Source organism: Ochotona curzoniae, unplaced genomic scaffold (assembly GCF_017591425.1).
Source record: "Ochotona curzoniae isolate NIBS_2020 unplaced genomic scaffold, NIBS_Ocur_1.0 scaffold_1852, whole genome shotgun sequence".
Taxonomy (NCBI): domain Eukaryota; kingdom Metazoa; phylum Chordata; class Mammalia; order Lagomorpha; family Ochotonidae; genus Ochotona; species Ochotona curzoniae.
The window spans coordinates 34,391,043-34,402,908 of NW_024467087.1; the positions used below are offsets into that span (position 1 = coordinate 34,391,043).

The 11,866-nt window shown below is 36.2% G+C and overlaps 1 protein-coding gene across 1 annotated transcript in view; it reads right to left on the reverse strand.

Annotated features, from left to right (window-relative positions):
• IL1RAPL2 (interleukin 1 receptor accessory protein like 2) overlaps nucleotides 1-11,241 on the reverse strand; it is a 1,019,705-nt gene extending 1,008,464 nt beyond the window's left edge. Inside the window, exon 1 of the mRNA XM_040999497.1 lies at nucleotides 11,142-11,241. Coding sequence (XP_040855431.1) covers nucleotides 11,142-11,226 — 85 coding nt within the window. The 5' untranslated portion in view covers nucleotides 11,227-11,241. The remainder of the gene's footprint in view (nucleotides 1-11,141) is intronic.
• Between the last annotated feature and the right edge of the window lie 625 nt (nucleotides 11,242-11,866).

The following is an 11,866-nucleotide window of genomic DNA, read 5'->3' on the forward strand; positions in this document are numbered from 1 at the left end:
CAAAACACCTGTTACACGAGAAACCAACATGCACCCCTATGTTCATAGCAGCACAATCAATGATTGCAAAAACAAGAAGGCAAAAAAAAGGCCCATTAACAGAAGACTGGATAAGAAAGCTATTTTTTCATTTACTCCATGGAACATTACTCAGCTATTAAAAAAAAAAAAAACGTAATGCAGTTTTTTGTGGCCAAATGGGCCCAACTGGAAACCATTATGCTAAGGGAAGTGAGCCAACCCCAAAAGGTTAGATACCACATGTTTGCCTTAATTAAAGATGAAATGATGTCAATCTGAAAAATAGTACCTGCAAACTGTAGTATTATTCCAACCCCAAACAGCCTGTAGCTCATGCAATAAGATATTCTGATATAACCAATGAACGTACAATCAATGTGAGTCAGACTGCTTAGGATCTACATCAAAGAATTGTAAATCCTAATATACTTTTAAGACCCTAAGCTACTCAGAAAGGGGGCAGGAGAGCAGAGAAATCTTCCATCTCCTCAGAAGGTGTGAGCAACACATGAGGTATAAGCTAGCAGGAAGAGAACAGGTAACTCTGACAACAGACTTGGATCAGCATTAGACAATAGTAAAACTACAAGGACATATGGGGCGGGGGAGGGGGGATCAAGAGCAATGCTGACAACCTCTTAACAGGAGGTCATGTGCTCAGAGCAGGGGCGCCCCAGAGTGGAGCAGATGGACAGGAGGCGGCTTGTATCCCAACCCTGAAGACTCCCGGATCCTCACCAAGGACTATCAGTATGAGCACCAAGGACTACATCCCAAATGCCATAACTGGAGTGTCTTCAGAGGCCGAGAACTCTGAGGTCATCTACTCTCATTCGGATCTACCACATGGGATGGAAGAAGCCCAAATCCTTCCTCCCAGGATCCAAGGGCATTGGAACAACAGCCAGGATCCCTGAGCAGTCCCCAGAAACAGAAGAGTAAACTTCCTTCGGGACTAGAAAGGAGCTTTCTCTGGTCCTTACTTAGTTCCAACTTTGGGTCCCCACCCTCTCTTGCAATGACCATCAGGGTTGCTCTGGACACCCCTCAAAACAAAGAAACAAAAAACTAGAACCACACAGGAAACAGCGTGGATTCACATATACCTTACTAGGTAAGACACAAATGATTAGTGACTCCTCACTGGGGTATTGAAGGTTTCTCTGCACACCCCTCCTGAAACTGTTCTGCACCCAAACCGTTGACATATGCCTTGTTAGAGTTATAAGCCAGTTTAAACCACCCTAAAAACTGCCAGGTTCAGCAAAATTATACTCCAACACTATAAACTGCTAAATACTAGAATGAAAATGGACACAAGACAGCTGAATAGTACTCTATTGCCATTTAAAGGTGCACAGCAGCCAGTTCTGTATATAAACTGAAATTGAAATGTCAATGAAGTAGTCACAGGATGTGGTTAAGAACCTGCATTTTTTAGCATATTGGTTACTCAACACCATGTAAATTAATGCCATAATGTTAGAAAATGTTGATGTTATGTTTGGGCTTTTAATTGATCAGGATGATATTCTGCCAGCTCTGCCTTCAGACCAGAGATGGTCTCTCCAAGAAACTGTTGAATTTATCTGGACAGTAAGATGCTGGACTCTATGTTTGATATAGGTATGCAAAGAAAGAATCTTGACTGAACTTGAACTACAATAGTGCAACAAGGTGGAGGAATCCACTATGGGGGGAGGGCACGGGGATGGGATGGAGGAATCCCAGAGCCTATGAAACTGTGTCACATAATGCAATGTAATAAAGAAAAGTAAAATTGCATATGGCGGTGGCCAGCATTGTGAAACATCAGGTGAAGCCACTGCTTGGAATATACTATCTCTTATCAGAGTGGCATTAAGTCCAGGCTATGCTGCTTCCAATCCAACTTCATCCTAATATACCTGGAAGCAGCAGAGAATGGTTCAAGTACCTGAGTTTTTGTCCTCCAGCTGGAGATGTGAATGGAGTTTATGGCTCCTGACCTTGATCTAGCCCAACCCTGAGCCCTATGGCCGCTTGGGAAGTGAACAACTAGATGGAGGCTCTTTCTCTCTCCTTTCTGTCACTCTGCCTTTCAAGTAAATTTTTGAATGCATGAATTTGTACAAAAAAGGAAGGAAATATCAGAAACTAAAGGAGTTCTTTGAAACAGGGTATATACAATATCAGGTGGAAGGGATATGTATGAGAAAATTCTGCTTTATTTTTTTCCAGATCCAAAATTAGCATTTTATTCAGAACACTGGGGTCAGAGGTGTATCATTTATATTCTGGTACACAATACAGAGGCAAAGTTGTTGTCAGAAGTCTATCCAGTTTAAAAGCTTTCATTTTTCAATTTTTCTTTAAGAAAACCACACTTTTAGTAGTGCCACCAGTGTTGGGTCACCCCACCTTCCCTTTCCTTTTTTCTTGTTTTTTAGTTTTTGGTACAAATTATGTAAAATGTTTGTGCTAAGAACTTTCCTCCTCCCCAAACAAAAAAATAAAAAGTTTTTTAAAAGTTAAAAATTAAAAATTGAGTATTCTAACTACAGCTCAACAACTGAATCAAATGTCACTGTTTTCTAAATACATTATCCATACTGAAAGATATGAACATGCAAAAAACCTGAATCTGTAATCCAAATACATACACATGTTCTGAAGTTCTGCACTTCTCCATAGACTATGCTGATAAAAATTATGTACACATACCATTTTTACAGTGAAGTGGAAAAAATACAATAAAAAAGTGTACATGGATTTAGACCATGAGATTGGAAAATGTACATTGCTTCTATTTTTAGACTAAGTTTTTTTTTCCACTAACTTCCACAACTTACGCAGCTGGTTGCAAATAAAGGGAGTTTTCATATCATCAATTTGTAGCAAAATTGAATTTTCATAAAATTCTGCTTTATTTTTATTATAAATAAATTTATAATTATGGAAAGATTTGCGTATTCAAAAATAAAATTTAAAAAGGGTAAAAAAATCAAATTGTAAAAACATTATTTGTTAGTTAATAATCTAACCATGGAGGAAAAGATTATTTCACATATCTTTAGCAGTATCACCCTGACTTACAACTTTGGCAGAATATATCGTAAGAACAAAAAAGTACAAAATGTCTGTTTAGTAGGCTTGTTGTTGGCTGTAGCTTTGGTATAGTCAGTCTAAAAACTGTTTTTGTCAATCTCACAAGATCATAGAAGTAAGTTTATTAATGGTAATAAGAATAGAACTTCATACTATGAGAAAAAGAGATCCAAAAAATGGGAATGATGAGGAAACACTCCATGAAGCTATATTTGAACTGGACTATCTGAATTAGGTTTTTTTTTTTTAAATTGCTTCTTACATATGCATAATAGATTTGACAACAAAAATTATGAAATTGCCAAGGGATAGATAGAACCTGCAGTCATTGTATTAAGATAAACCAAGCATAGAAAGACAAATATATTTTCTTATTCATACTTAGAGTCTGTTTAAAGGTTCATTTTATTTATTTGAAACACAGTTGTGGTGGGGAAGACAGATAAAGATCTTCCAATCACTGGCTCCCCAAATAGTCTGAATCATAAAGAAATAATAAACATTTGAAGACACAGAGATATTCAACATGATTTGACTTTGCACAGTGTAGAAAATACATATATCTCATAAAAATAAATGATACATAAAAATTGTACAAGTTCAAAGTCTTTTAAATATTACTTTACACTAGAAAGAACCTATACCAGGATAAGCTTAGAATAATCTCTTTAGGATTGAAATCAAGGAAATGTTCAAAAGAATTATCAGGTATCACAGGGTACTAGGAAAATTTCCACTTATGTGCCCAGAACCAGACCTGCTCTCTAACAATAACATTGAACAAAATATGTGAAGAACTGTAACACAAAATTGTGATCTCAGGGTAAAGGGTAACTCACGAAGTGGGCCCCATGATCAGCCCTGTTCTCCACATGCAGACCATTCCTTAACTATGGCACAGTGAGAATCCCGATGCAGCACAAAGATCCCTTTCAGCTAAAGCTACAGAAGTCAGAATGCAGTGCAGTTCAATGAACTAAAACCTTCTGTAAAAGGAGAGCACATTATGTAGAACAGCCCATGAAATCTGTATGGGGGCTCTCCTGAGTCCCTGATACAGAACTGAACTGAACACGTTCATGTCAAGGCTATGAATGGTTGGTTTATCAGCAGGGATTGACCACAGCAGGGTTAGTGACAGAGTTGCAATATTAAAGGACAAGCAATGAGAGAGAATACCTTGTTCACTTGGACATACAGCTCAGACTTCAGTGAAAGGTCCAATCTTAGGAGAAAGGCATAGGCCATACAGTAAGGCCTGCTCACCTCTCCTTAACAAGCCCTGGCAGAATCCAAAAGAGGTTGAATCTTACCGAATTAGATGATATGCATTCACCTCCGATAAAAACACAAACTTCTAAAACTGACTGAAGAAGAAAGCAAAAATGTATCCCTGTATCTTTTAAATAACACAGAATATTAATTACAAACTTTCTCACAAAGACAACTCAAAGCCGAGATGTTTTCAGTGGTCAATATTATCATTAATTTAAGAAATTATGCTACCTCAGAAAAGAAAGGCGGCCAACTCACCTAATTTTGACCCCCAAAGTTAATGAAAATATCACCACAAAAGTTCTAAGATGACATATTCATGAACATAAAAGCAAGACACAGCAGCAAAGCAACCGAAGTAGCAAAATAAATCTAGCCATAAGTGAGTACAAGAGAAACAATATCATAACTCAGTAGCATTTACCTTTTTAAAGCACAGTAGCTCAATATTTGAAAATTAATCAATATTTTACTATATTAACACAGAGGAGGAAAAACATCTGATCATCTCAATATATACACGAATTGTTAAAAATCTATACTAAATTCATGATAAAAACTGAGGAAATAACTGTTACAAAACTCAAAGTAACCCTAACATCTTCATATATTATTTAAAATCTCAGAAATCCTTAATAATTCCCCAGGATAGTTTGTTGCATTCAGAATTCTGTTTTACCACACAAAAACCAGTATCTATAAACAACTAATAGAGCAGTTAATCAAAGTCACTTTTGATATAAATCATTAAGAATGTGTTTCTGATGTGCTTCGTGGCATGGTATAGTAGGTTGAGCTTCTGCCTGCAGTGCCTGCACCCCATTTGGACACCAATTCAAATTCTGGCTATTCCACTTCCAATTCAGCTTCCTTTCAACGGCCTGTGAAAGTAGGAGAGGATGGCGCAAATACTGGGACTCCTGTATCCAGGTCAAAGACCTGGGGGATACTCCTGGCTCCTGGCTTCAGATGGCCCAGTTCCAGCCACTGTGGTCATTTGGGGAGTGAACCAACAGATGGAAGATCTGTGTGTCTCCCCCTGCTTCCCTCTTCCTTTCCCCCCCTCTAACTCTACCTAGCAAATAACAATAAATAAATCTCTTTTAAAAACATGTATATGAAGATTGCCTGCGGTGGGTGTGTGGCACAGTGATTAACACACCACTACTTCCCAAATCACAGGGGCAGGGTTCAAATTCAATTCTTATTCCAGTTCATGGGTGTTAATGAACACCTAAGGAGGCAGCAGGTGACAGACAGCTCAGATACTCAGGTTCCTGCCACCCATGTTGGAAACTTGAATGAAGTTCCTGAATCACAGCTTCAGTGCGGCTCAATGCTAGTTGTGGCAAGCATTTAGGGAGTAAATCAGCAGATGAAATTGTGCTCTGTGTGTGCTCACTTTTAAATAAAATGAAGAGGTTTTAAAAATCGCATATATAAATGACCTTTGTGTCATATTCTTAATTTTGTCACAGGTTTGAAATATCTCAAAAGTTGAAACATAAGAAGAAACTCATTCCAAATGATCCTACAGCAAGATTCCCAAATTCCAGTTCCCACAATGGCAGTCATTTTAGATTTCTTTCTTCCTTGCTTTTTATATTCTTTGTAATGTATTCTAGTCTATTAAGCATAAAAATTAGTAGTAATGCAAATTACTCTAATCAAGATTGGGAACCTGTATGATTTAGCCCAGATATCCAACTACCCTGAATTACTTCCCAAAGTCCTTCATCAGGCCTTTGACTCCCTTAGCTTTGGAAGCCTTTCCTTTGCCAATGTAACTTTGAATCAGTCTCTTGTTATACTTCAAGCATTTCATTTGTTAAATAGAAGGAAATAATCTTAGCAGGAAGGCTTAACTAGATCTTCGTTATAATCACATGTTTAGGCAACTCAATGGGGAAAAAAAATCAACTGTAAATGTTAAATCTAATTCTACATTCTTTTTATTTATTAGATATGCATGCTTTTAAGATATTTGGAAGTCAACGTTACAGAAAGATGGAGAAAGGAAGGAAAAGAGGGAAAGAAAAAGAAGGATTTTTCATTCGCTGAATTACTTCCCAAATGATCACAACAGAGAGAAGTAGGCCAGACCAAAGCTAGGATGTCCATCTGGGTCTCAAATGTGGGTGCAGGGATCCAAACACTTGGGACCACTTTCTGCTGATTTCCTGGGTGCGTTAGCAAACAGCTGGATCACAATTAGAGCAGCCAGGAGTCAACTGGTTGGTCATATGGGATGCCCACATTAATGGCAGTAGTTTGACCCACTATCCCACAACACAAGCCCATGAATGCATACATTAACATCAGTGCTGCTTTTTCTTGCCTGATATTTGATACAATCAGCTCTCTGTATCCACAAGTCCTGTATCTATTCAACCAACCAGCCAGACCTTAAGTATTTCATAAAGCATCCAATTAAGCCTATGATGGTTGCATCTGTATGCAATATGAACACAGTTCTCTATTATTCCTCAAATACAGTGTATATCCATTTACATATTATTTACATACTATTCTGCATTATAACTAGAGACGATTTAAAGTGTTCAGGATGGTATGCAGACATCACAAGCAAATGCCACACCATTTTTGTAAGAGATTTCAACAGAAGAAGCTTTTGGTATCCACAGAGGATTTTGGAATCATTCCCCATGAGATACCAACACAATATATTCATTTCCCTTTATATATACAGAAAACACAGTACAAATACTGGCCATTTTGATTGTTATATAGCAGTCCATTAGGATAGCGTGATTTGATTAAGAATTCACTTGTGCATGGAATTAATCCTGTGATGGGGGTAGGAGAAAGGAAAGTGAAAACTCCCTTGTTTAAGAATAGAGTAATGCTGCATATATAGTAAGCATTCACTAAGCTATACATTTATACAATTCAGTGACTAAAACCCTAAAACTATTTTTCAACTTCTTCAATAAATGTATCTCCCTCAACTCAATAATGGTCAGTAGTTCTTTCTGACACATTCCTTTTTACTTCTGTGTACTGATTGTAAGAAAAAGTTTAGAACAAACACTCTCAGTGTTGTCTTCAATGACTCTCAGTAGTCTGGCCAGTTACTCTATTTTCACTTCCTACAAAAATTCAGTTTCCTCTAGAGAAGTCACCCTAATTAGAGATGAAAGCATCCCATATAAAATCTCAGACTATCCCTTTGAATTAAAGAACAGGGCATGGGGAAAGATTTTCCTACTTGACCTTATCTTGCCAAAATCCATTTATGAGATAAAATTCCAATAGCTCTTTGCTGATCTTCTAACTTCTACTCTAGTGCTCTTGCACTCCATGGCTAGTCACACGTTGAACGTCCTTAGAGCAGCATTACTTTGAACTTGACAGCTCAAAATAAAACAAATTTTCTCCTTTTGAAGATGTAAAAGCATGATGCTTTATTTTAATTATCGGTAAATCAATTCCAAAGTCACTCTGCTTATATTTCTAAGTGGTTCTAGCTTTTTACTAGAAATACAGGCTCACACCACCAGTATCTATACCTTTATGATCTTCCTCAATTATCTAGCCACAAATTCTAAAACCAATTCATTTCAAGTGGGAATAAATTGCTACCTACTCATCAACAAGCCAAAAATCCCATAATATTATAAAACAAGATGGCTGAGTCTCAAATAAGGTCATCTTTTCATTACATGGAATTGACTGGTTCTGTTCAAGTACATCCAAAATGTATCTATAAGTACCCACTGAGCGTCAGCAGGTCTTCACATCCTCCTAACCATTAAAGGCTGCATTTTTCTTGCTAATTCAGATATTTTGGTAGTCAAAAAAAACTGAAGGATATGATTGGTATTTTATAAAGAAAACAAACACACTTGCCCTATCTGCTACAACTTTTAAAAAACAGATGCTATATATTTTATTATGTTCTAATCCCTTCCATTGCATGGAATTATATATAATCCCATAGGCTATACCCTATAGAAACATAATATGGAAACATGACATAGAGCATGGGAACATACAATCTATGCTATCACTTCTAAACACTGTATACTAATCCAAACCAAGAGGTCTCCTTTTATATGTGTCCAGAAGAGATGAACAAAAAGAAAAAAAATAACTTTTATCTCTCATTTTATTTTGTTCTTTGATGAGTACAGAAGAAGAAACCTGCATCACTTGTGGTGTACATAAGAGAAGACCTTGAGATAACGGCTTACAGGAATCTCAGGGAAAGGGATCCCCTACTACAACAAGCTGCGTTCAAGCCATCGTAACTGGTTTGCAACTGCACTAGGCAGTCAAATACTAATGAATTAAGGGTACACTTACTCTTCATTTTTCCATCTGTGGGGAAGGGAAGCAGGGAGAGAAATCAAAGCTCTGAGTTTCATGGGTTAAACAAAATATGAATCCAGATTATCTTAACTGACAAATGACAAAGGGCTTCACAACCTGCATGAAATAAAATTGTGCACACACATACTCCAAATCATTCTTAGTGTTCTTCAACAACTAAGGCAACTCTAATACAATAGTACAAATAATAATATTTTTACATAAAATATGAGCACAGTTATAGGGCTTGAGAGATCTGTAGCAGAGGGGACTATATAAAAAGAAAAGGTAAAAAGAACTGCTTCGAAGTACTTTCATTCTGATCAGCTTTGAAAACTGACATGTTTTGTAGCTCCTGTGTCTGGTATCTTGTATTACATGATAATGCACAAACATAAAATCACACACACACACACCAGCACTCACTGTAATTTTTGCCTTTCCCTCTCTCTATATAATATTGCATATATATCATACATTATTATATATATATTATATACTGTATATATATATATATATATAATATATACATTTAAATGGAAACAAAGGGCCTAAGAGCAAATAACAACAACAATAATAATAATCTAGCTGTGCATTCAAACCATTTCTACTGCCCCAACCTGCAGCAAAACTTCTGTTCTAATGCAATCATGTTATGGAAGGGAAGTAAAAAAACAAGAATTGCAGTAAGGAGACTGAAGTCAATAAAAGCATTTCCAGGCTAAGGGGAATACATATTGGGAAGTATTTCTTTAATAAAGATGACTGAAAATATGACATCACTTGGACACAGTAAAAACTAATAAGCAACAACTACACACTTGAAAAGTAAAAATAAAGGAGTGAAGCATTAAGTACTTGATCTTTGAATGACAACTGTATTATCAGTTATACTCTTCTTCACATGAACATTTTAAGATCTCATCACCTCATAAATAAACCAGGATGTAAGATAAAATGCATAGATAGTAACTTTAGTATCGTTAAGCTTTTTTTCACTTGTCTTACATTACACTGATGACTTTTAAAAATCTCAACTTTTTTTCAGATGCTGCTATAGACAATATGACATAATCAAGTGAGAAAAATTGAATCTGATACAATAGATTACATTCATTGAGAGGTCATCTTTCCAAGCGTTTGTTTCAGAAACAAACAATCTGCACCAACATTACAACTGAAAAATGTGACTTCTAGGAATAAGGTAAAGAAAGGCCTTGTGAATGACATACCAAGTTGAAGAGATGATAGGTAAAATGTTAAATACAGAAGTAGCAGTATACAGACATGTATATATCATTTAAACACAGAACCAATCTACAGGAGTAGAAAAAGCCAATATATATCCCTACCTTGACCATTACAAAATCCTTTGGACTTAGTACCATCATTACTATATTTTATGTTCTATGATTCACTTTTGTGGGGAAAAAAAATTACCTATTATCAATCGAGGATCAATAGTATTTGTTAGTCACTTCAATCACCAAGGGTTTTTACTTCAGAAAACAAACATTAACCAAATTATATGCCTCATCTAGAATTTATCGCTTTAAAAAGTAGGTATAAATTTCATTGCCTTGATTTTATAATTAATGAGAAAATGAAGCACATACGTTTAATTCTGGGAAACAACTGAATTAGAAGCCAGTAGAAATTCCACAATGCAACCTTTTATTTCCATATAATGATGCATTTCTCAAATTCTCACTGTAATTATTGCAGACAATAAAATTCTTAAAATACCCCACATGGTTGGTAATTGTAGCTGGAATATATTATCAAAACTGAAAGACATATATACCCACATGTTATGAAACAATGATTAACCTTTGATTGGGGTATCTACTGGCTATAATAAATTTCAGTATAATCATGGCTGCCTGCCAGACCACCATGTTATGGGAACAGGTATTTCTTCGCAAGAAATTCTTCAGGCAATGAGCTAGTACTTCCAAACATGGATGTTTTCAAGTTGTGCCTGTTAGAGTTTCAGCACAAAAAGGAAGAACTAAAGCTCACTGATACTTGTCAAAACTGTTCATTTCAGCTGTAATGCCGCACACTCAATTTAGAAAAAAGGGATATGTATATTTTAAAGTTTTGTTCTCTCTTCATTTGGAAATGTTTGCTCCCGGGTGTTTATTCACTAGAACATGTAACCAACTTAAAGCAGCCCCTTAACATTTCATTGTCTCCTAAGAGTATTGCTGGTCATTCAAGTTTAACAAAATTCCACTGGTTTCCCAGTATTTTCTCAGTAGTAGGCTAAAACTTCATTTCTATTTTGGCTACTTTCCAGCATAGCTGGAATACAAGTGCTTCAGTTGAAAGATTTTCCCAGTTAAAGGCACAGATACCCCTGAATGCTCATACACACACACAAACATAGTTTGGACGAAATAGAGCAATTGCCAAGAACTTACCAGAGTTTCTTTTTGACACAAGCTTTAAGTTTGTGCTGATTACAGAACACACCAGAAGCGCCAAAAGAAACGGTGGCCTCATCATTCAATTTCCTTGGCAACTGAAAAGGAAAAGAAGGGGGAAAGAGGTATATGAAATTAGAACCACAGATCTTGGCCTTGATAAAATAATTTGAGATTGACTCTCACTAATCCGATAACATGAGTTTTGAAATTATCTCAAATCAAAATCCTTTCATATGTCAAATTATTACTGAGGGGTCACACATTTGAGCATTTGAAATTTCAAATTCCAGATTTCAGGATTATGGATGGTCAGCCAAGTAAACTATATTTCAATTTCCTAAACCCCAGTTACTGAAACAATTATAGTCCAAACTATTTCAGATAAGGTCTACCCAATTTCATCATCTAGTATTTCGCAAAGATTCATTATAGAAGCAATGACATTTTGGTGACATCTCACTTTACATTATGGAAATGAAAACAGATCTGAAAGTTCATACTTGAATTGTGTCAATCACTTCTATCTTTGCAATGGTTGTTTATTTATTTGCTGGATTTACAGTAAAATATAAACATCTTTTTAATTTTGAGGGTCTGTTACATGGGTCCCCAAGATTTTTCTTTTAATCCTATTTCCCAGCACTCTCCTCTTTTTGGCTCTGCTCCAGTCACCACAGTCAATTTTACTTGGCCCTAAAACATACTGAGATCATTTCCTC